Source organism: Microcaecilia unicolor, chromosome 12 (genome assembly GCF_901765095.1).
Source record: "Microcaecilia unicolor chromosome 12, aMicUni1.1, whole genome shotgun sequence".
NCBI classification, from domain to species: domain Eukaryota; kingdom Metazoa; phylum Chordata; class Amphibia; order Gymnophiona; family Siphonopidae; genus Microcaecilia; species Microcaecilia unicolor.
Window position 1 is genome coordinate 34,136,144 of NC_044042.1, and position 25,537 is coordinate 34,161,680.

The 25,537-nt window shown below is 47.7% G+C and overlaps 1 protein-coding gene across 4 annotated transcripts in view; it reads left to right on the plus strand.

Annotated features, from left to right (window-relative positions):
• Positions 1-25,537, plus strand: part of DDX6 (DEAD-box helicase 6) — a 143,276-nt gene that overhangs the window by 99,942 nt on the left and 17,797 nt on the right. For all 4 annotated transcript variants that reach the window (XM_030220455.1, XM_030220454.1, XM_030220456.1 and 1 more), the window contains exons 12-13: positions 6,239-6,340; positions 11,861-12,043. In XM_030220455.1, the coding sequence (XP_030076315.1) occupies positions 6,239-6,340; positions 11,861-12,036 (278 nt within the window). In that variant the 3' untranslated portion in view covers positions 12,037-12,043. The remainder of the gene's footprint in view (positions 1-6,238; positions 6,341-11,860; positions 12,044-25,537) is intronic.

Below are 25,537 nucleotides of genomic sequence, written 5' to 3' on the forward strand. Positions count from 1 at the left end.
AGGAGAGACGTCCTCCTGAAGACTCGCAGCCATCAGATGATCTTGTCCGTGCAGCGCCTTCACACAGAGGTGAGAGGCACTGCGTGGGCCCGGTAAGGCGGAGGGGGGGAGCGGCGGCGATGACCTCAGGGGGGCAGGGCACGGGGGCGGAGGATGGCGGGAAGCGGAGCTGTGGGAGAAGGAGAGAGAGACAGGAGGGAGGGGGGCCGGGGCTGCTAAACTTTTGATTTCTGTTAATACAGGGGGAAGCAGGGAGCACCGGTGACCTCGGGAGGGGGGGGGGCAAGGCCATCCATACAGGACGCTCCTGATGAGCGCCGTTGCCCCCTCCCGATCCTTATTTTATTTTTGGTTTGATTTTATATTTTAAGCAGGGGGAAGCGGGGAGCCACGTGTTTGTGTGGGTTATTTTATATTTTCAAACATGCCAGCTTGGATTTTTATGCTGCAGGGAGAAGCGGCAAGCATTGTCTGTATGACAGCTCAGGCCTTAACGACAGGTCTGACTTCACGTTAAATATATCGCGATAACTGATTCGGTGCAATTGTCGGTATGGTTAGTGCATTCCGAATTGTCCACATTACAATTGGAAGTGACTTGTTTGCATTCCGTTTTCGTTAGCTGCTAGCGTCGTCAGAAAGTGGCCTTTAATGCATGCTACGGTTGAAAATTTCTTCGTTAAAGGGTCGTTAAAGTTTAGTGCATCTGGGCCTAAGTGTCCTTGGCAGTGTGTAGTGGATCATCCTATTCTTCAGGTACTTGGGGCCATTTCCTTTAAGGGCCTTGAGATCAGACATAGTTTTAAATTTAGTCCTGTATTATACTGTTAGCCAACGAAGTTTGGGTAAAAATGGTGTGATGTGGTCACGTCGCTTGCAACCTTAAGTACATAAAAGCATTGCCATGCCAGGACAGACCAAGGGTCCATCGAGCCCAGCACCCTGTCTCCGACAGCGACCAAAAGAACAATTTGTCCCGCCCATCCCAGAAATAGTGGATTATTCCCACGTCCATTCAATAACATTCTATGGCCTTTTCCTCCAGGAAGCCGTCCAAACCTTTTTTTAAAGTCCGCTAAGTCAACCGCCTTAACCACTTTTTCCGGCAGCGAATTCCAGAGTCTAACTACACGTTGAGTGAAGAAAAATTTCCTCCGATTCGTTTTATATTTAATTCTGTTTATTGACAGAAAAGGTAACTTACAAATAACACTGCAAAGTAACAATCTGAATGTCAATTGCCTTCATCACATTCATAAATTGGATTATGTTCTAGATTTTATTTATCCCCTCTCGCTAGTCTCCTCCCCTCCCACAACATACATGATCTTATTAGCAATTATAACTATGATAAGAACTCTGATAAATCAGTTTAAGATTCGACTCCTCGCTAATGGTTGCAGTGTGTCCCAGAAATTCGCCCATGTCCTCTGAAATCTCAGCCCTTCACCTGAGGATAAGTCCAATAGTCCGCACCTCTCCATCTTTAGTAGTTCTATCATTTGTATTCTTCAGGTTCGTACAGCAGGAGCCCTGACATCCCGCCAGTGCAGCAAGATAACTCTCTTTCCCATCAAGATTGCTCTCCGCAGAAAGGCCAGGAATCCTGGCAGTGTTGGCTTAATACATTTATATTCACCAAACAATAGCATTGGGTGTCTCTGTATTGTGCGTCCCCAATATCTCTTGACTTCGCCCAAAATTTGGGTCCACAGTTGCAGCGTGTGTGGGCAGAACCAAAACATATGGCCAAGCGTGGCCTGGGCCTGCTTGCACCACTCCGATTCGTTTTAAATTTACTACACTGCAGCTTCATTGCATGCCCCCTTGTCTTAGTATTTTTGGAAAGTGTAAACAGACGCTCCACATCGACCCGTTCCATTCCACTCATTATCTTATAGACCTCTATCATATCTCACCTCAGCCGCCTTTTCTCCAAGTGAAGAGCCCCAGCCTCTTCAGCCTTTCCTCATAGGGAAGTTGTTCCACCCCCTGTATCATCTTTGTCACCCTTCCCTGCACCTTTTCTAATTCCACTGTATCTTTTTTGAGGTGCGGCGACCAGAATTGAACACAGTACTCGAGGTACGGTCGCACCATGGAGCGATACAACGGCAGAATAATATCCTCATTTTTGTTTTCCATCCCTTTCCTAATAATACCCAACATTCTATTTGCTTTCCTAGCCATAGCAGCACATTGGGCAGAAGGTTTCAACGTATCAACGATGACACCTACATCCCTTTCTTGGACCGTGACTCCTAACGCTGAATCTCATGACTTAGTTCATAGTTTGGGTTCCTCTTTCCCACATGTATCACTTTGCACTTGTTCACATTAAACGCCATCTGCCATTTAGACGCCCAGTCTCGTAAGGTCCTCTTGTAATTTTTCACAATCTTCCCGCTATTTCATGACTTTGAATAACTTTGTCATCAGCAAATTTGATTACCTCACTAGTTACCCCCATCTCTAGGTTATTTATGAATATGTTAAAAAGCAGAGGTCCCAGCACAAATCCCTGAGGGACTCCACTAACTACCCTTCTCCATTGCGAATATTGACCTTTTAACCCTTATCTCTGTTTCCTATCTTTCAACCAGTTTTTAATCCCACCTTCTATGAGTTTTGCAGCAGCATTCTAAATCAGTTGGATCTGGTGCAGGCCTTTGGATTACTGCAATACACTATACAATGGTCTGACGGTCTTGATGTTGTTGTGGAATGCACAACTGGGATAAGATTTACCTTCTTGATGTAAGGAGAGAGGCAGCGTAGCTGTCACAAATAGTAGAAGCAGCTCTTGAAGTTTTCTTGGCTTTGAGGAATCAGAGTAAGTGTTGAATCTAACTGTATTCCAAGGTTCCTGACTTGTGATTCGAGGGGGAGTATGTACTTCCCAAAACATTTTGATGTTGGGTATGAATCCACTTGTGTTAGGGACCCAAAGAAGCTCGGTTTTACTTGGGTTCAGGCAAAGATTGTTGTGTTAATCCCATTCTTGAATTGATGTTAGACAGATAACCAGTTTATTCAGTGCTGTAGGTAAATCAGGTTCAATGGGTATGAGTAGCTTCACCTCATCTGTGTAGATGTAGAACTGAGTGTCCTTTGACCAAAGTGGCTTGAAGTAGATATTGAGCAGAATAGGTGACCAGTATCAATCCTTGTGGTACCCCACAGGTCATGTTTTCCATACTTTCAGGATGTCTTGTCAACTGTTGCCAGTTTAGTATCATCCACACAAAAAAAAAAAGACAAACCTTTTCTAGCAGCACTCCCCAGGTTTATTTATTTAGACTTACTATAACTCCTTTGCTAGTGTATAGATCAAATTTTAAAAATAAAACGTATAACATGGGAAAAGAACTACAAGTTTAAATAGGAAAGGAAAGAAGAGCAGGCTAAAAAAAAAAAAAAAATTCACACAGTGAAACAAATGCTTAATTCAAGTTATGGAAAAAAGCTTGTTGGAACAGCCAGGACTTAAGCTCAGATTTAAATATCTTTCGAGAAGATTCAGCACATATAGTGAGGAGCAGAGAGTTCCAAAGGGCTAGATCAACAAAGTAAAATGCACGATGTCGTGTACATAAGTATTGCCATGCTGGGACAGACCAAAGGTCCATCAATCCCAGCATCCTGTTTTCCAACAGTGGCCAATCCAGGTCACAAATACCTGGCAAGATCCCAAAAAAGTACAGAACATTTTATGCTGCTTATCCCAGAAATAAGCAGTGGATTTTCCCCTAGTCCATTTTAATAATGGTCTATGGACTTTTCCTTAGGAAGCCGTCCCAACCTTTTAAAAACCCTGTTAAGCTAACCACCTTTACCACATTCTCTGGCAATGAATTCCAGAGTTTAAATACACGTTGAGTGAAAAAACATTTTCTCTGATTAGTTTTAAATTTACTACTTTGTAGCTTCATTGAATGCCCCTTAGTCCTAGTATTTTTGGAAAGAGTAAACAGATGCTTCATATCTACCCGTTCAACTCCACTCATTATTTTATAGACCTCTATCTTATTTCCCCTCAGCCGCCTTTTCTCCAAGCTGAAGAGCCCTAGCCGCTTTAGCCTTTCCTCATAGGGAAGTTGTCCCATCCCCTTTATCATTTTTGTTGCCCTTCTCTGCACCTTTTCTAATTCCACTATATCTTTTTTGAGATGCGGTGACCAGAATTGAATACAATATTCGAGGTGCGGTTGCACCATGGTGCGATACAAAGGCATTATAACGTCCTCATTTTTGTTTTCCATGCCTTTCCTAATACCTAACATTCTATTTGCTTCCTTAGCCGCAGCAGCACACTGAGCAGAAGGTTTCAACATATCATTTATGACACCTAGAACCCTTTCTTGATTGGTGACTCCTAACGTGGAGCCTTGCATTACGTAGCTATAATTCGGGTTCCTCTTTCCCACATGCATCACTTTGCACTTGCTTACATTAAATGTCATCTGCCATTTAGAGGCCCAGTCTCCCAGTCTCATAAGGTCCTCTTGTAATTTTTCACAATCCTCTTGTGATTTAACAACTTTGAATAACTTTGTGTCGTCAGCAAATTTAATTACCTCACTAGTTACTCATCTCTAGGTCATTTATAAATATGTTTAAAAGCAGCGGTCCCAGCACAGAACCCTGGAGAACCCCACTAACTACCCTTCTCCATTGAGAATACTGACCATTTAGCCCTGCTCTCTGTTTTCTATCTCTTAACCAGTTTTTAATCCACAATAGGACACTACCTCCTATCCCATGACTCTCCAGTTTCTCTGGAGGCTGTCATGAGGTACTTTGTCAAACGCCTTTTGAAAATCCAGATACATAATATCAACTGGCTCCCGTTTATCCACATGTTTGTTCACCCCTTCAAAGAAATGTAATAGATTGGTGAGGCACGATTTCCCTTCACTAAATCCATGTTGGCTTTGTCGCATTAATCCATGCTTTTGAATATGTTGTGTAATTTTGTTCTTTGTAGTAGTCTCTACTATTTTGCCTGGCACCGACTTCAGTTTTACCGGTCTATAATTTCCCGGATCTCCTCTGGGACCTTTTTAAAAATTGGCATTACGTTGGCCACCCTCCAGTCTTCTGGTACCATGCTCGATTTTAAAGGTAAATTACATATTACTAACAATAGTTCCGCAAGTTCATTTTTCAATTCTATCAGTACTCTGGGATGCATACCATCTGGTCCCAGGAGATTTGCTACTCTTCAAGTTGACAGATTGCCCCATTACATCCTCCAGGTTTATAGAGATTTCATTTAGTTGCTCCGACTTGTCAGCTTTGAATACATTTTCTGGCACAGGTATCTCTCCCAAATCTTTCTCGGTGAAGACTGAAGCAAAGAATTAGTTTAATCTCTCTGCTATTGCTTTGTCTTCCTTGATTGCCCCTTTTACCCCTCGGCCATCTAGCGGTCCAACCGATTCTTTTGCCGGCTTCTTTTAATAAACCTAAAAATATTTTTGCTATATGTGTGTTGCCTTCAACGCAATCTTTTTTTCAAAGTCCTTCTTTGCCTTCCTTAGAACTTTGCATTTGACTTGACATTCCTTATGCTGTTTCTTATTTTCAGTTGGTTCCTTCTTTCATTTTCGGAAGGATTTTCTTTTAGCTCTAATAGCTTCCTTCACTTCAGTTTTTAACCATGTCTGCTGTCATTTTGTCTTCCTTCCTCCTTTTTTAATATGCGGAATATATTTGGCTTGGGCTTCCAGGATGGTATTTTTGAACAGCATATACGCCCAATGTAAATTTGACCCTCGCATCTGCTCCTCTTTTTTTTCCACTGTTCTTCTCATTTTGTCATAGTCCCCTTTTTGAAAGTTAAACGCTAACATATTGGGTTTCCTGTGTATACTCCAAAGCTAATATCAAATCTGATCATATGATCACTGTTATCAAGTGTCCCCAGAACCATTCCTTCCCACACCAGATCATGGGCTCCACTTGGGACTAGGTCTAGAATAGCTTGTTTTGAGTTGAGGACAAAACGATGTTAATTGAGTGAAGGGAACAAGAGGGACAGTGGGGATAGTGAGCGATGAAAGAGAAGGGGCCACATCAAACATAGGCAAGTGACTTTTTTGTTTATCTCTAAATTTTCCTGAGCATGTTTGCAATTGTAATTTTTGTGTAAATAGGAAAAACAAATATTGGTTTTGAATCCAGAGACAGTAGGGGCAGTATTTTCCTAAATGTGTTATGTTGCTGTGTCCTTCAGATTTGTTTACGCGAGGTATTGACATCCAAGCTGTGAACGTAGTGATCAACTTTGACTTTCCAAAGCTGGCGGAGACCTATCTTCATCGCATTGGCAGATCAGGTATGAATCTAGATTTTGCAGGAAGGTATATCTAAAGATACATGTCACTGTATTGCCCAGCCACATTTTTATGGATTTAAATAAAATCATTACTGATAATTAGCTGTAGGTAATTTGCAGTACAGAAAACAATTTTCCACTGGTTTTCAAATTTGGGATATAGGCTGTACCTGGATACATAACTTAAGATACAGAATCATATAATACTCCTGTGTTATAACAGCTTGAATGTTCATGACAGTTTGTTGTATTAGTAGCATTTTAGTTTTAAAGTATCAGTGGCACCCATTAGTCATATTCTCACCAGTGTTCACCAACTTCATGTAAAACAGCAGCAAAACTTCATCTCCCACAATCAGCGAGTTCGTGGTTTCAACCCGCCTGCACCCAACCCAAGCATACTTTCTATTTTTAGAAAGGTTATCAATAGAAATCAATCAAAATAAAACATGGAAAAGAAAATAAGATGATACCTTTTTTATTGGACATAACTTAATACATTTCTTGATTAGCTTTCGAAGGTTGCCCTTCTTCCTCAGATCAGAAATAAGCAAATGAGGTAGCAGATAGTATAATAAAACTCACCCTCAACATTCTGAAGACAACGTTCTGAAGTCACTCAGTCACTCACTGAAGGGTTCATGGATTCATGGTGGTGAAGCCACAACACTGACCATGTCTCTCTGCCCCGCCCTCACATGACGGACCAATCAGAAAAAACACCCTCAACATTCTGAAACACAAAGGACCATCAAAACACTGTTCCCAGGCAACACTAGGCAGCGTAAGACGGACCAATCAGAGGAAACTACGTGATAATAAGGGAGGAGCATTCCCCAGCAGAATGGCTCATTATCAGTGCAGCACGGAGAGCACAGAACCACCGCTGGAACGAGAGAAGAATATTCCTGCTGTGGGTATGTGCAAAAATAGACCGGGGGGGGGGGGGGGGGGGGGGGGGAGAAATTTTTAAATGCCTAATGCCAGTACTGAAGAGTGCCAGAGGGCCTATAGCACAGACTATATTTGGGATCGCTTGACATGGAGTTGGAGGAGCCGGAAAACAACGTACCCATCACCATCTGGGACGTGGGCGAACAGGACAAGCTGCGGCCCAGCTGGAAGGATTACCCGCGACCCAGCCAGCAGCAAACAGCGACCAAGGAAGGGGGAGGAGTACTCTTTCCCTGCCTAGGGAATCGCTGGAGACTGGCTGCCAAACTAACGAAACAACCGCACACCGACGCACCACCTCCATCAAAACGAAAGGCATCCACTCTTTCTTCAACAGAAATGCAAACTAATAATACAAAACAAAGAATACATGGTTTCTCAGGCGGCTGCAGGTAACTCCTCACCCCCTTCCTCTTCCTCTTTTGCCGAAGCGGCCAAGGACGTGCCCAACCATCCCCAGCCTCAGGCAAGCAATCTCCCACCTCGGGGATTCCCCAAGCACCCGGAAAAAGACGGCGCTGATTCCTGCAGCGCATAAATGTTCCAGCATTCCCCTGCAGCCGGCCTGAAATGGACCAAACATACCGGATCACCCCCCGACGGCCCGAGACCGTGCTCTTCTCCCGACACACACCGCACACTCACACACAACACACACAAAATAACTCTGTGACACATACACACACACACACACACACACACACAAAAAAAACCACATGCTAGCGCCCGTTTCTTTGGTTTCAGAAACGGGCCTTTTTTTACTAGTATGAGAGAAACATCAAAGCATTACTTTGACTGTCTGACAGAGTGGGAGGGTGGGGGTATGCATGGGGACATCAAAACATTTCATTGATATTATAACAGAATGGGTGTTGGTAGGTGAGAGGAGGGTCAGTTCAGCAAGCTGAAGAGTAGTAAATCACCGGGACCTGATGGTATTCATCCCAGAGTATTAATAGAACTAAAAAATGAACTTGCGGAGCTACTGTTAGAAATATGCAATCTGTCCCTAAAATCGAGTGTAGTACCGGAAGACTGGAGGGTAGCCAATGTTACTCCGATTTTTAAGAAGGGTTCCAGAGGAGATCCGGGAAATTATAGACCGGTGAGTCTGACGTCGGTGCCGGGCAAGATGGTGGAGGCTATTATTAAGAATAAAATTGCAGAGCATATACAAAAACATGGATTGATGAGACAAAGTCAGCACGGATTTAGTGAAGGGAAGTCTTGCCTCACCAATCTAATGCATTTTTTTGAGGGGGTAAGCAAACATGTGGACAATGGGGAGCCGGTTGATATTATATATCTGGATTTTCAGAAGGCGTTTGACAAAGTGCCGCACGAAAGACTCCTGAAGAAATTGCAGAGTCATGGAATCGGAGGTAGGGTATTATTATGGATTAAGAACTGGTTGAAAGATAGGAAGCAGAGAGTAGGATTGCGTGGCCAGTATTCTCAGTGGAGGAGGGTAGTTAGTGGGGTCCCGCAGGGGTCTGTGCTGGGTCCGTTGCTTTTTAATGTATTTATAAATGACCTAGAGATGGGAATAACTAGTGAGGTAATTAAATTCGCCGATGACACAAAATTATTCAGGGTCGTCAAGTCGCAGGAGGAATGTGAACGATTACAGGAGGACCTTGCGAGACTGGGAGAATGGGCGTGCAAGTGGCAGATGAAGTTCAATGTTGACAAGTGCAAAGTGATGCATGTGGGTAAGAGGAACCCGAATTATAGCTACGTCTTGCAAGGTTCCGCGTTAGGAGTTACGGATCAAGAAAGGGATCTGGGTATCGTCGTCGATGATACGCTGAAACCTTCTGCTCAGTGTGCTGCTGCGGCTAGGAAAGCGAATAGAATGTTGGGTGTTATTAGGAAGGGTATGGAGTCCAGGTGTGCGGATGTTATAATGCCGTTGTATCGCTCCATGGTGCGACCGCACCTGGAGTATTGTGTTCAGTACTGGTCTCCGTATCTCAAAAAAGATATAGTAGAATTGGAAAAGGTACAGCGAAGGGTGACGAAAATGATAGTGGGGATGGGACGACTTTCCTATGAAGAGAGGCTGAGAAGGCTAGGGCTTTTCAGCTTGGAGAAGAGACGGCTGAGGGGAGATATGATAGAAGTGTATAAAATAATGAGTGGAATGGATCGGGTGGATGTGAAGCGACTGTTCACGCTATCCAAAAATACTAGGACTAGAGGGCATGAGTTGAAGCTACAGTGTGGTAAATTTAAAACGAATCGGAGAAAATTTTTCTTCACCCAACGTGTAATTAGACTCTGGAATTCGTTGCCGGAGAACGTGGTACGGGCGGTTAGCTTGACGGAGTTTAAAAAGGGGTTAGATAGATTCCTAAAGGACAAGTCCATAGACCGCTATTAAATGGACTTGGAAAAATTCCGCATTTTTAGGTATAACTTGTCTGGAATGTTTTTACGTTTGGGGAGCGTGCCAGGTGCCCTTGACCTGGATTGGCCACTGTCGGTGACAGGATGCTGGGCTAGATGGACCTTTGGTCTTTCCCAGTATGGCACTACTTATGTACTTATGTACTTATGTAGGGTACTAAACAGAGAATTACAGCTTTATGTTTTACTAGTAAAAAAGGCCCGTTTCTGGAACGAATGAAACGGGCGCTAGCAAGGTTTTCCTGGGAGTGTGTATGTTTGAGAGAGAGAGCCAGAGTGAACGTGCGGGTGTGTGACAGAGTGAGACTGTCTGTGTGACAGTGTGTGTGTGAGAATGAGAGTGTGTGACAGGGCCCCCTCCCCTGTTCCTAATGCCCCTCACCCCGTTCCCTCCCCTCCTTTTCATCCTCCTCCTTCCCACACTTTGGGTTCCTTAAGGCTTTCAAAAGTCTATGTACCCCCGTGGCCCTAACGCCCAGTATCCGGATACCCCACCGCTTTCCTCCTCACCCCTCCCCCAAGATGTAATACTTTCACGTCCTTCATTTAAAAAAAAAAAGTGTCCTATCTACCCTGTGTACAAATGCCGGGCATTCAGATTGTGTTCCTCTCATAAATTTTCATTTCTTTCATTCATTCAGAATTTGCCCCCCACCCCCCCGAACACTTTTGGTTCCTTCAGTCTTTTAAAACTCTCCTATGTACCCTGTGTGTTAATGGCCAGCACTCAGATTGTTTTGCTTTACCAAATTGTCTGTCACTGAGGTCAGTGCGTGCCTGCCTAGCAGACCACTTCCGGCAGGCACGGTCCCAAGCACATCCTGTTGGAGGTGAGAATTATTATATAGGATGAGTTAGAAAACCCAGATCCTTATTAAGTCCTGTTTGTTGGGTGTCAAAATATTCAATCATTCTTATTTCAAAGGTCTTACGTTCCTGTATTGTTTTAAAATTACCTTTCAGTATTCTTACTGTGAAATCACTGGTGCAGTGTTCTGGTCTAGTGAAGTGATTTCACAGTAAGAATACTGAAAGGTAATCAAGAAATGTATTAAGTTATGTCCAATAAAAAGTATCTTATTTTCTTTTCCATGTTTTATTTTGTTTGATTTCTATTGATAACCTTTAAGAGTGGACTAACACGGCTACCACACCTCTCTATTTTTAGAAAGTAAGCACAGACATGGAGAGGGGTGCAAGAAACAGACCAAATATGCATACTCTGTCCCTAGGGTGCTTCAACACTAATCTCTCTTCCAGTGTCTTGTAAAGAAGACCTTCAGGAAACTGGAGGGTTGCTGCATCTGTGCCACCAGATGCTGATGCTATTAAGATTCTCTCCATTTACTCACTTTAAACAATTTTTTAAATTCTTTTTGCTTCCATGGGTCTTTTAAACTCCTCCTCCTGCTCCTTTGGACTTCCAGCTTAACTGGGATCTAGAGCTTTCAATATTTGCTACTCTGCAATTTTTTTCCTTTATTTTTGTTCTCTTCTAACTTAAGTCCAATGATTGCAGATGGTCTTTGTCTGGGACCATGCACCAGCGTTCTTTCCAGAATCCTGTAATAATGGGCCTTAAATTGACCACTAGATGACTTCATACTTCTGCTCTCCTGCCCACTTCTTTCAGGTGCTCCAAATGCTGCCTCTGCAGCATTCCTAGTCATGACTGACCTGGGGAGCAAAAAGACCTGAGATAGGAGTTGAACCTAAGTTCCTCCTGATGGCAGTGTACAGACCTGCCACTGAGTCACCAGATTGCTGCCTTTTATGGTTTGTATAATATAAAATACATGGAATTGGTGAGAACTTTGTTTTTATGGTATGTTGAAGAAAAATCTGTCCCATACAATCTGGAGTAGCCTAATAGAGCAGTGGACTTGAGAACCAGAGGAGCCCAGTTCATATCCTGCTGTGGCACCTTATGACCTTGGGCAGTTCATTTAATCTTCCATTGCCTCAGATACAAACTTTAGATCCTGAGCCCAGTAAGGACAAGGAAAATGCATAATATCTGAATGTAACTTGCCTTGGAAAAGGGCTTGTAGTAAAATACGTAATGAGATTGTGCTTAAACTTTTAAAATGGACAAGTGGTATAAAATTTATTTTTTTTCTCATACAGACATTTAATATAACCACCTGTTCTCTGTAGGTCGTTTTGGACACCTTGGCCTTGCCATCAACTTGATCACCTATGATGATCGATTCAACCTGAAAAGTATTGAAGAGCAGCTGGGAACAGAAATCAAACCAATACCCTCCAACATTGACAAAAGCCTGTATGTGGCAGAGTACCATAGTGAACCAGTTGAGGATGAGAAACCTTAATAAGCATGTAAGTGGTGCATTGTGTGCTAGCAAAGAGGATTTGGTATTGTGTAGGTATCATTGGGTTTGAGCGCTGCTGTTCTATGGTAACTAGAGGTGCAAATTAGTCATCAAAGGTTATAGTATTTTTGTCCATACCAGCCCAGATGAATGGGTTACATGTGTTTGCCAGCAGATGGAGACAGAGAAACAGCTCAGAGCTGACTTCATACCCCTTTAGGGATCTGCATGTATGGGGAAAAATAAGGTTATTGATGATATGGTGCATACTCATTGAACAGCCTTGTAGTTGAATACTGCTTTTTAGCATTAGTTATGAAAGTTTGCTTTGTTTTCTCAAGAGTTGTCAGTGTTCTTTAAAATGACTATTATTGGCCATTGTGGCACCATAGGTTAAACACTAGGAGCCAAACACGTCTCTCACAATGCCAACCAAGAAATGGACAGCATAGGCAAACAGAGCAGGCCAACACATAGAAACATGATGGCAGATAAAGGCCAAATAACCCATTCAGTCTGCCCATCCACAGCGTCCACTATCTCCTCTTCCTCAAATCTTGCTCAAGCCTACCACCTGACTCTGCCTTAACTTATTTTTGTGGATGCTGACTTTTAAAGTTCCTTAACTCTGGTTGAGCACCAATGCTTTTGCTTGATTCCTTTCCTGTCTTCCCTATTAGTGAGAGACTTGTACGTTTGGGAAGCTTGCCAGGTGCCCTTGGCCTGGATTGGCCGCTGTCGTGGACAAGATGCTGGGCTCGATGGACCCTTGGTCTTTTCCCAGTATGGCATTACTTATGTACTTATGTACTAGACTACTCCTCAAAAGCGTGGAGTATCTTCTTTTGTGGTGGTACTGCTGCTGTTCTAATGGATTTGTGAAAATTGAAGATGGTGAATTTTAATTCAAGTTTTGGCAATAGTGCTGTGGTTCAGAAGTATTACCACATTTTAGGAGAGTCATTTGCTCAGAGGAAAGTCAAAGACTGTATTGAGGGGGAAGAGACAGAAAACGGAAGAAAATGCTAGAACAAGTTGCAAGAAGGAGATGAATTATAAAAGGAGTGTCCAAGAAAGTCTAGGTATCCCATTTCCCCCATGTGCCTACCATAGTTTCTGGGAAAGATCAAAAGGAGTGGGAACAGGAACAAGCATAGAATGGCAAACATGCTGGATAAGTGGAGGGTGAGATGGAGAGAGGTGTTCAACATGGTTGGGGAGGAGGATGCAGGAACTGGAGGTGGAAAGTGATGGAACTAGAGGACGTTAAAGAAGCAAGATTAGGATGAAAGAGGAAGGATGCAAAAGGCTGAACTTGTATGAAGAGAGAGTGCATATAGAAGTACAAATGAAGGGAAGAAAGGTCAGATGAGGATATAAGGTAAATATCTGAAGGGAGAATGGAAAGAGAATGGAGACAAACGAGCAAAAAGTACAAATGGAAGAAAGGTCTTATTGTAAGCCACACTGAGCCCGCAAATAGGTGGGAAAATGTGGGATACAAATGCAATAAATAAATAAATAAGGTCAGATGAGGATATAAGGTAAATATCTGAAGGGAGAATGGAGAAAGACATGAGCAGAAAAAGGCTGATGTAAAGGTATACTTGGTTTAGAATGTATATTGATTTTTGCCCAGACTTTCACTGATCCCCTGAAGGATCCTTCATTACTAAGCCCTAGCAACAGCCAGCAAGGGCTGCCACAGTGAGTGCAGTCACCTTCCCTTCCTCACTGGAGCTCAAATGTATTGTCTCCACAATACAGCCAAGGCTTACTGACCCTCAAAATTTAACCTTTTTTCTGTGCCACCTGCAGTTCAGTAGGTAAGCCAAGAGACTCTCTTAATATTCCCTCTCCCTGTAATCTCTGCTACAAAATGTGGCTTTGCTTTTATGGCTGTTATAGCCAAGACCAGGATCTTTGACCCTGGCTTGACTCGCCTATCAGGCTCACTCCTTGTGTGTAAGCACAGCAACCATGGGATGTTGCTGTTGTGCCAGGTGACTCTTCTAGCCACCTTTGCATGCCAATCTATCTCATGCATATTCATTGTGGATTTCCTGAAAACCCAATGAGACTTAGTGTGTCCTGAGGACTGGGTTGAGAAGGCCTGATAGAATAATCATATCACAAATGGAAAACAAATTTCTCTCCTGGCTTTCTCTCGCATTGAAATACTTGGCAACAAAATCCCATTGGGTTTTCGTGAAATCCATGGTCTGGTTGCTTTGTGCTCAGCCTGGCTCAGCTCATTTTCGCAGCCGACGCCTGGTGCAACTAAACTAGGTCCTGCTGTGCCTTCTAGAGGCTATCTGTTAATGTTATAGGCCAGTGATGGCGAACCTATGGCACACGTGCCAGAGAGGACACGCAGAGCCCTCTCTGTTGGCACGCGCGCCGTCGCCTCAGCCAGTTCCAGCCCGCCCTCAGAATAAAAGTCATACCTACATCAGGCCTCCCGCCCTCCCTCCGAGCACCAGGGCCCCCCCTCCGAAATTTGTCATACCTGGTCGGGGTTGCAGCGGCAGTGAAAACGCTGGCTCGGCGCGCCTTCAGCCTTCCCTTTTGTCTCTCAAGCGCTGGTCCCGCCCTTGCGGAAACAGGAAATGAGGGTGGGACCAGCGCTTGAGAGACAGAAGGGAAGGGTGAAGGCGCACCGAGCCAGCGTTTTCACTGCCGCTGCTGACGCCGCCTTAACCCCGACCAGGTATGACTTTTAAATTTTGGAGGGGGGCCCTGGTGCTCGGAGGGCGGGCGGGCAACCTGGTGCTCGGACGGCCTGGTGCTGGGTGGGAGGGAGGGAAGGGCAGCGCCGCCACCTGGTGCTTGGTGGGAGGGGTGCCGCCTGGTGGGAGGGAGGGATGCCTGGTGGGAGGGAGGGAAGCCCTGGAAACGGAGTTAAGAGAACAGATAGAGAGCAGCAGAATCAGAGACTAGGACCAATATGGATAGAAAAACAAAATCACCAGACAACAAAGGTAGAAAAAATCATTTTCATTTTAGTGTTTGGAATATGTCCAATTTGAGAATTTACATCTGCTTTCTTATTTTGCACTGTGTATACTGGAGCTGTAACAGCTTACAGAAATGATTTATAATGAAAAAAAATCATGTTTTTATTCTTCTATACTTAGTATATTTTCAATGATACATAGTAACATAGTAGATGACGGCAGAAAAAGACCTGCACGGTCCATCCAGTCTGCCCAACAAGATAAACTCACATGTGCTACTTTTTGTGTATACCTTACCTTGATTTGTACTTGTCCTTTTCAGGGCACAGACCGTATAAGTCTGCCCAGCACTATCTCCGCCTCCCAACCACCAGCCCTGCCTCCCACCACCGGTTCTGGCACAGACCGTATAAGTCTGCCCAGCACTATCCCCGCCTCCAAACCACCAGTCCCGCCTTCCACCACCGGCTCTGGCACAGACCGTATAAGTCTGCCCAGCACTATCCCCGCCTCCAAACCACCAGTCCCGCCTCCCACCACTGGCTCTGACACAGACCGTATAAGTCTGCCCAGCACCATCTCAGTCTCCTGCCACCGGCTTTGCCACCCAATCTTGTCTAAGCTCTTTATATGCGCCATGGCTGGTGTAAGGGGTGTGGCTATCATAGGGGTGGAGTCGTTGTGGTGACCCTGCCCATTATGAGTACCGGCACCTGTTGTTCAGGTTAAATTGCCCTGTTGGCACTTTGCGATAATTAGATTTTGGGTTGCTGTTTGGGCACTTGGTCTCTGAAAGGTTCGCCATCACTGTTATAGACTATGACAGAAAGTTTAAGCTAATTTAGTAATCCTATTGCCCTTAATAACCTTTGCAAATACTCTACTTCCATATCATCAAGCTGATCAATCCATAGACTGGTGGGTTGTGTCCATCTACCAGCAGGTGGAGATAGAGAGCAAACTTTTGCCTCCCTATATGTGGTCATGTGCTGCCGGAAACTCCTCAGTATGTTCTCTATCTCAGCAGGGGGTGGTCACACACAGCAGCAGCTCTGGCTAGGCCTCCAAGCCTAATTTTTAGGTTTTGTTGAGTGCCTGGGGTTGAGGGCTCTTCTTGAGCAAGTGCAAACCTGGTGGTGCCAGGTCCCTCCTTTTCTCCCCCCTCCCGCTGGCTCCGTTAAAAAAAAAAAAAATTTTGAACGTCCTTAAAGGCGTTTATTTCGACGTTTATTTAAACGTTTATTGCAGCTACTCACTGGGACACCAGGTCGTTACAGCTCGGAGCGGAAAGCAGGTAATTTTTACCTTTTTATAGCGGGCAGGGGGTTCCCCGATTGATCTCCACGTGGCCTATGGCGTCAGAGGGCGAGGACGCAAAGTGTCTCTCCCCTGATCGCTTGGGCGCTTCTAGAGGGGATGCGGGGGTCTTAAAGTCTGATTCGCCCTTGTTGGGTGACAGTTTCGTGACCGATGAGTGTCCCGGTCCTTCCTCCGGTGTGGCGGTTTTTCCCGCCATAAACGCCCATCCCCCGCGGCTCGCCTCCACCATATTGGCCGGCCACGCGGCTCGGACGGCTTCTTCTTGGGCCGCCCTTGAGGTGGGAGACATTGATGCCATGAACGCCCTTAATTTGGGCGACGGCACAAAAGCGGCTAAAGTTAAGCGCCGTTTTTCCCGCGCGGCTCCTTCGCGGAGTGTCGCGCCAGACGCCATCTTGGATGCGCAGCATGTCTCTCCCCCGCTCTTGCGAGCGCCGGTTGAGGGTGCGTCTAGGGCTGTAGCCCAGGCTGCGGAAGTGCACAGTCTGGGGGGTTTCTCCCCGAGTTTGTTTTGCTGCTGCATCAGGCCTTCCTTATGCAAAACGCTGCCCCTGCTCCCTCGTCTGGTAAAGAGGTTGAGGCCCCCGGAGGTAAACGCCCTCGGGTTGATTCCCAGGCCTTGGAGGACTTTGTCTCCTCAGATGTAGATGAGGGCAGCGTATCTGAGTTCTCCCAACGGTCCTTTGCGGATTCCTTGGAGGAGACGGATCCCCGCTCGGATGGAGCGGATGACCCCTCTGCAGCGCGGCTCTTTAGCTCAGAGGATTTGCCCAACCTGTTAGTGCAGGCCATGGGCATTTTGAAGATTTCCTCTCCGGAGGACGTCTCTCCCTCAGCCCCTGTTGGCTCTGCCATTATGCTGGGGACGAAGCGCCCGCCTAGAACCTTCCACGTGCATGATGCCATGCACACCTTAATTTCGGCTCAATGGGATGTCCCGGAAGCGAGCCTTAAAGTGGCTAGGGCTATGTCCCGCCTCTATCCTTTGCCTGAAAGTGAACGTGAGGCCTATCTGTGGCCTACTGTGGATTCTTTAATCACTGCGGTGACTAAGAAAACGGCGTTGCCGGTGGAAGGTGGCACGGCCCTAAAGGACGCCCAAGACAGAAGATTGGAGGCGGCCTTAAGGTCGTCCTTTGAGGCGGCTGCTTTAAGTTTGCAGGCCTCAGTTTGCGGCTCCTATGTGGCCAGGGCGTGCCTGACTATGGTGCAGCGGGCTTCCCCCTCGGATCATTCCTTGAGGGCTGATTGGCCGGCCCTGGAATCGGGCTTGGCCTATTTGGCAGACTTGCTGTATGATGTCTTGAGGGCCTCAGCTAAAGGCATGGCTCAGACAATCTCTGCGCGGCGGTGGCTTTGGCTGAAGCATTGGTCTGCTGACCACGCCTCTAAATCCCGCCTAGCTAAATTGCCTTTTAAAGGCAAGCTGCTCTTTGGGGTCGAGCTGGACAAAATCGTGACCGATCTCGGCACGTCTAAGGGCAAGAAGTTACCAGAGGTCAGGGCTCGGGCTAGTACTCGTCCCGGTACCTCCAGAGGACGGTTTCAGGAAGCCCGTCGGTATCGCCCGGGCAGGTCGGGCTCTTCTGCCTCCTCTTCCTTCAAGAGGAACTTCTCCCCCAAGCAGCATTCCTTTCGCAGAGACCGCCGTCCCGGAGGTGCTCCCTCCGGTCCTCCCCCAGGGTCTTGTACCCAATGACTGGGCCTTGGTCCACCCCCCAGTGCAGATTGGAGGACGGCTGTCCTAGTTTCTGGGCGAGTGGACCACAATAACTTCAGACGCTTGGGTGCTGGAAGTCATCAAAGACGGCTACAAGCTAGAGTTCTGCCGACCCTTAAGAGACGGGTTTGTACTCTCCCTGCAAGTCTCCGGTCAAAGCTGTGGCAGTGCAGCAGACCTTGGACAATCTGATCCGCCTGGGTGCGGTCGTTCCGGTGCCAGAAAATCAGCTTGGCAAGGGACGTTACTCCATTTACTTTGTGGTACCAAAGAAAGGAGGTTCTGTACGGCCTATCCTCGACCTCAAAGGGGTCAATCGGGCCTTGAAAGTTCGGCACTTTCGCATGGAGACTCTCCGCTCTGTAATAGCGGCAGTGAAGGCAGCGGAGTACCTGGCATCCTTGGACATCAAGGAAGCGTACTTGCATATTCCCATCTGGCCTCCCCATCAACGCTTTCTGCGTTTTGCAGTCCTGGGCCGACACTTCCAGTTCAGAGCCCTCCTGTTCGGGTTGGCTACTGCTCCGCGGACCTTCTCCAAAGTAATGGTGGTCATCGCGGCCTTCCTGAGGAAGGAAGGGAGTACAAGTCCATCCTTATCTGGACGACTGGTTGATCCGAGCCCCCTCTTATGCAGAGTGCGGCAAAGCTGTGAACCGGGTGGTTGCTCTTTTGAGCTCCCTGGAGTGGATCATCAACTGGGAGAAAAGCCAGCTGCGCCCAACTCAGTCCCTGGAGTATCTGGGAGTTCGATTCGACACCCAAGTGGGCAGAGTGTTCCTGCCAGACAATCGGATTGTCAAGCTTCAGGCTCAGGTGGACCAGTTCCTAGTAGCCTCTCCTCTTCGGGCTTGGGACTATGTGCAGCTGTTGGGCTCTATGACGGCCACGATGGAAGTAGTGCCCTGGGCCAGGGCTCATATGAGACCACTTCAACTCTCTCTGCTGCAGCGCTGGACTCCGATGTCGGAGGATTATGCTGTGCGCCTTCCCTTGGACCCAGCAGTGCGCAAGGCGCTGAGCTGGTGGACGCAGACAGACAAGTTGTCTGCAGGAATACCTCTGGTGACCCCGGAGTGGATTGTCGTCACGACGGACGCCTCTTTGTCGGGCTGGGGAGCCCATTGCTTGGGAAGGACAGCGCAGGGGCTCTGGTCTCCTGCAGAGGCAAAGTGGTCTATCAACCTCCTGGAACTCAGAGCCATTCGGTTGGCGCTTTTGGAGTTCATCCCGGTACTGGCGTTGAAGCCTGTATGGGTCCTGTCGGACAATGCCACGGCTGTGGCCTATGTCAACCGCCAGGGAGGTACCAAGAGCGCCCCTCTAGCCAAGGAGGCCATGAATCTATGCCAGTGGGCGGAAGCGAACCTGGAACAGCTGTCAGCGGCCCACATTGCCGGAGTCATGAATGTCAAGGCGGACTTTCTCAGTCGCCATACCTTGGAGCCTGGAGAGTGGCAGCTATCTGCTCAGGCGTTTTTGGACATCACGAAGCGCTGGGGCCTGCCGAGCCTAGATCTGATGGCGTCATCGGCCAATTGCCAAGTGCCGCGCTTTTTCAGCAGAGGACGGGACCCTCGATCCCTGGGAGTAGATGCTCTTCTCCAACAGTGGCCGACAGAAGAGCTTCTCTATGTGTTCCCGCCCTGGCCCATGTTGGGCAGGGTGCTAGACCGGGTGGCAAAGCATCCGGGCCGGATAATCCTGGTGGGTCCGGATTGGCCCAGACGTCCCTGGTATGCGGACTTGATCAGGCTCTCAGTCGACGATCCTCTGCGGCTGCCAGTGGAGCAGGGTCTGTTACATCAGGGTCCCGTGGTGATGGAGGATCCCTCCCCCTTTGGTCTTACGGCCTGGCTATTGAGCGGCAGCGTCTGAGGAAGAAGGGCTTCTCAGACAAGGTCATCGCCACTATGCTGAGAGCGAGAAAGCGCTCTACTTCTACTGCTTACGCCAGGGTTTGGCGTACCTTTGCAGTGTGGTGTGAAGCAGGATCCTTTTTCTCCATTCACTTCTCCAATTTCTTCAGTGTTGGCATTCCTGCAAGAAGGTCTGGAGAAAGGCCTGTCGCTCAGTTCCCTTAAAGTCCAGGTAGCGGCCCTGGCTTGCTTCAGGGGCCGCCTGAAGGGTGCTTCCCTGGCTTCGCAGCCAGATGTGGTGCGTTTTCTCAAGGGAGTTAATCACCTGCGCCCTCCTCTGCACTCGGTGGTGCCTGTGTGGAATCTCAATCTGGTGCTAAGAGCATTACAGAAGCCGCCTTTTGAACCCTTGTCGAGGGCATCTCTGAAAGACCTGACGTTGAAAGCAGTCTTTTTGGTGGCTATCACTTCAGCCAGAAGAGTTTCCGAGCTCCAGGCGCTCTCATGTCGAGAGCCTTTTCTGCAGTTCACTGAGGCAGGAGTGACTATTCGCACAGTGCCTTCCTTCCTGCCCAAGATTTTCTCGCTTCCATGTGAATCAGCAGCTCTGTCTCCCTTCCTTTCGTAGGGAGGACTACCCAGAGGAATACTCTGCTCTTAAATATCTGGATGTGAGACGAGTCTCATCATCAGATACTTGGAAGTGACCAATGATTTCCGGAAATCGGATCATCTGTTTGTCGTATTTGCAGGTCCTCGTAAGGGTCTGCAGGCTGCTAAGCCTACAGTGGCAAGATGGGTCAAGGAAGCCGCCTATCCAGCTGAAGGCTCACTCCACTAGAGCTCAGGCGGCCTCGATGGCAGAGGCCGGGTCCGTCTCCTTGGAAGAGATATGCAAGGTGGCAACTTGGGCATCAGCCCATACATTCTCCAAGCATTACCGCTTGACTGTGGCTGCTCGGGCGGAGGCCCGGTTTGGAGCTTCAGTGTTGCGGTCAGGGATTTCTATGTCCCGCCCTGGGTGAGTACTGCTTCGGTACATCCCACCAGTCTATGGATTGATCAGCTTGATGATATGGAAGGTAAAATTATGTATCATACCTGATTTTCTTTCCATTAATCATAGCTGATCAATCCATAGCCCCTCCCAGATATCTGTACTGTTTATATTCTGGTTGAATTTTAGGTTCAAGTTTAGTCTTCAGTTACTTCAGGAGGACTTCGTGTTCAAGTTTTTTTCACTTGGATTCTTCAAGAGTTGAGACGAGTTTGTGTTACAGTGAGCTGCTGCATTCCTCTCCCCTCCGTTTTACGGGGCTGGATTGAGACTTAAATTCTGCCGGCACTCCCTCCCGCTTCGTGCGGCTGTAGGGCAGCTTTGTACCCCTCCCGCTTCGGCGGTGTTAGGGTCAGTCAGCTCCTCCCGCGGTTGCAGGATAAGCCAGATCCCCCCGCATCAGCGGGGTGGTGTCCCTCCCCCGCTCCGCGGGGATGAGCTGGACTGATTCCCCTCCCCCACTTGTGTGGGGATGAGCTGGGTTACTTTCCCTCCCCCGTTTCGGCGGTGGTGAGCTGGGCAGAGTGTCCCTTTGTGGGTGTAATTCTCTAAGTGCTGAGTCCTGCGGATGGAGCTTTGATATCGACATACTGAGGAGTTCTCCAAAGACAAGCAGGCTGATATTCTCACAAGTGGGTGACGCCACGTCGGCCCCGGAGGACTTTAAAGCAAAATCTAAAAATCTCTTCTACGGCGTTCCGTCGCGCGAGCGAATGCACTGCGCATGTGCGCACACCTCCTCCCGCTCGCCGTGCGGACACGCCCCTCAGTTTTTCTTTTTCCGCGTCTGAGGAGACACGAAGTTTGTTAGTGCTTCGTGTTTTCTTCAGGTCCTCGGAGTAAAATCTCTTTATTTTTTTATTTTACCCTTTTTGGGTGTTCTTTATTTTTTCATTTGATCCTTTCATGGCAGGCTCATTGTGGCTTATATATACAGGTACTTTTTTGTACCTGGGGCAAGGAAAAGTTAAGTAGTTGCCAGAGTCACAAGGGGCTGTGCCTGAAAGGAAAACAAAGCATTTAAGCTTCTCTTTTCTTATAAAAATGCTGGCATATTGTTATCTGTGGGCTCTCTCTCGCCAGCAAACTAAACAAGCCCACATTTTTAGGATCCATTTATTAAAACTTTACAAATGGCTCTCCAGAGCTGTGAGAACCTGCTCCAGCACACCACTGTCTTTAAGCCCCACAAGTGTGAAGGTGTATGTCACAGGAAAAACCAGGAACCTAAGCAGGTGCATCCCTGGTCAGCCACTGCATGGGCAACCTGGTGACACAATATCAGTGGTGTAACCTTTGAAGTGAGTCTCCACCCGCCTCGGCGCCTCCTGCTCTGCAGGTCATTCGGGCGCATCGGAGGATGTGTCTTGGGCCGGATCATCTCCCTGTGAAGCGCAAGTAGTGTCTCAAAGAAACGAGACGTATTCTACTCTGCCAGGGATGCCCAAAGGAGATCATTCTGGAGTCCGACAGAGACCGATGCACGCTGGGTATAGTTATGCATCGAATAGGTCTCCACCTGCCTCGGCGCCTCCTGCTTGGCAGGTCATTCGGGCGCATCGGCGGATGTGTCTTGGGCCGGATCATCTCCCTGTGAAGCGCAAGTAGTGTCTCAAAGAACCGAGACGTATTCTACTCTGCCAGGGATGCCCAAAGGAGATGCCCAGAGCTTTGCTCCCTCGGTTATGGAGGTATCCGGGCTTCAGACATCAGTCGGTGCCGAGAGCGTTGCTCCCTCTGTTATGGAGGTATCCTGGCATTGGACGTCGATGCACCGGTACATCGGTACCAGGTGTCATCGGTGCCGTGGATACCATCGGTGCCAGGTGTCATGGGTACCGTCGGTACCGAGGAGTATCGATACCAGGAACATTGGTACCATGGTCAGTGTCATGGGTCCCGTCGGTACCAGGTATCATCGGTACCATGGGTCCCGTCGGCACCGGGTATCATCGGTACCATGGGTGCCGTCGATGCCGAGTGTCATCGGTGCCATGGGTGCTGTCGGTACCGGGTATCATCGGTGCCATGAGTGCCGTCGGTACCGAGTATCATTGGTGCCATGGGTACTGTCGGTACCGAATATCATCGGTGCGTCGGTACCGAGGAGTATCGATACCAACTACATTGGTACCATGGTCGGTGTCATGGGTCCCGTCGGTACCGGGTATCATCGGTACCATGGGTCCCGTCGGCACCGGGTATCATCGGTACCATGGGTGCCGTCGATGCCGAGTGTCATCGGTGCCATGGGTGCTGTCGGTACCGGGAGTCATGGGCACCATCGGCACCAGGTATCATGGGCACCATCGACTATCAGTACCAGGTATCATCGCCCATCGGTACCGAGTATCATGACTGCCATCGGTACCATAGTATCAGGTATCGTCGGTACCGTGGATACATGGGTATCAGGTATCATGGATGCCGTCGGCACATGAGTACCATCGATACCAGATATCATGACCAGGTACCATCGGTGCCATGGGTGCCATTGGTACCAGGTGTCATGAGCACCGTCGGTGCCATGTGTACCATCGGTACCATCGGTGCTGTTGGTGCCGGATATCATGGGTACCATTGGTACCACATGTCATGGCTACCATCGGTACCAGGTATCATGGGTACCATCGATACCAGATACCATGACTATCATCGGTACCAAGTACCATGGGTACCATTGGTACCGGGGTCCATCGGTACCATGTGTATCATCGGTACCGTCGGTGCCATGGTCTAGCAGTCTGGTTTCGATTCCCTTGCATTTCCAGACTTTGTCCTTGGCTTCGGGACCATGGGTACCATTGGATGCCATGGGTGCTACCGCCTCCTGCGGCATCTGGCTTTTCACCTGGTCTCCTTCACCGATGCTGCCTCTGGTATGGGTGTTCGCACCCTACTGGAGCAACTTCTCGACCCATAGTAGCCTCCATATCGGACGCGTTTGGATCTGAGCTGCTCTGTTTGAGTAGTTCAGTTCAATGATGGTCATCTGACATTACAGTGGAGATTGTGAATCCCAATGCCCAGATGCTAGAGGTCCTGGACTACTATCTTCACCTGAGTCTTCTGCACTCAGAACAGATAGGAGTTCTAAGAACTTATTTCGGCGCCCCCGGGGCCAGAGCATACATCCTTAGCCTCTTTTGGAGAATGGCGTACCAGGCTGGCATGATCGCATCCCAAATCAAGTCTTGTCAGATCTTTACGAGCATACCCACCGGAGTAGGCTAAACCTTTTCACCAAGTGGTCAGGTAGCACACGGTGTGTCGCAGGTTCCTGTCCAAGGGCATTTTCGACACTTGTAATGTAACACCTAGATTTCTGCTCTAGGTACAGTGATGCGCAGACTCTCATGACTGTGTGCCTCTCTCCTGGAGGAGGAGACTCAGCAGAAAACTGTAGATATGCTCTGCATACACTTCCTCATCTTGGAAGTTCTTTAGAGAGAGGAGTAGTTTTCCTTGTGCCTTAAGGGGTCGTACCTATACTCCTACTTCTCGACAGCCGGTTCGGGCTATGCCTCAGCACGCTCGTTCTAGTCAGCGGCGTGCACCTAATCAGGCCCCTGCACCTATTCCCCAGGAAACAGAGGGGTTTTTGACTGGCTCCAATTCAGTATAGCCACTAAAAAAAAAAAAAAAAAAAATGTCCGTACCGGCCATTCTGCCTGTCGGGGGGGAAGTTTACATTTCTCCACCAAAGGTGACTTCTTTTATCCTCCAACCGGTGGGGTTTTTCAACTAGTCCGGTTAGGATACATTCTCAATCTGGAATCAAACCCTCCACATTGTTCATTGGAAGCTTAATCCTTTAGCTTCCATCAAAAGTGAGTACTTGCAGAGGAACTCTCTGCTTTTCTCAGCGCCAATGCAGTCGAGCCCGTTCCACCAGGGCAAGAAGGGTTGAGATTCTATTCCAGGTCTTTCTTTGTGGGTTGCGTCCCATCATAGACATAAGGGGCCTAAACAGATTTGGTTCAGGATGCTTTCCCTGGGCATCCTTCTTCCCATACTTCAGGAAAACGATTGGTTATGCTCTCTGGATTTACAGGATACTTATACTCTCTTTGCATCCAGAGTATGTTTTTTTTTTTTTTTTTCCTAGTGCCTGGCTGTTGTTGCAGCGTATCTTCATGGACTGAGAGTGCATGTGTTCCCTTAACACGATGATTGCCCGTCTCAACAGATTACAGCACAGTACATATTGAGACTTCTTGACACATGGCTTCCACAGTTCACGTAACTCCCATGGCACTTTTGCACATGACATCCGCTCAGTGCATCCTAGCTTCCCAGTGGTATCAAGTTTAGGGTATCTAGAGGATGTAACCCGACTGTCCGCCAGTCTTCGGTATTCCCCTCAGAGGTGGTTAATTCTCTCTATTTTGATTCTGAGGCACCTTACTCAGTCAAAAGCTGCTGACGAAGGTTGCATCTCTCCTGGCTATCCAACCAAATTATTTTAATTCAACAAACAATCGGGTTGTGATGTACTCGATAACAAAGGAGTACTGGATCTTGCCCTCTGAGTTAGGATGCCATGCAGATGTAGCGGTGGGCCCGCAATGCGGCATGTTTTCTCCAA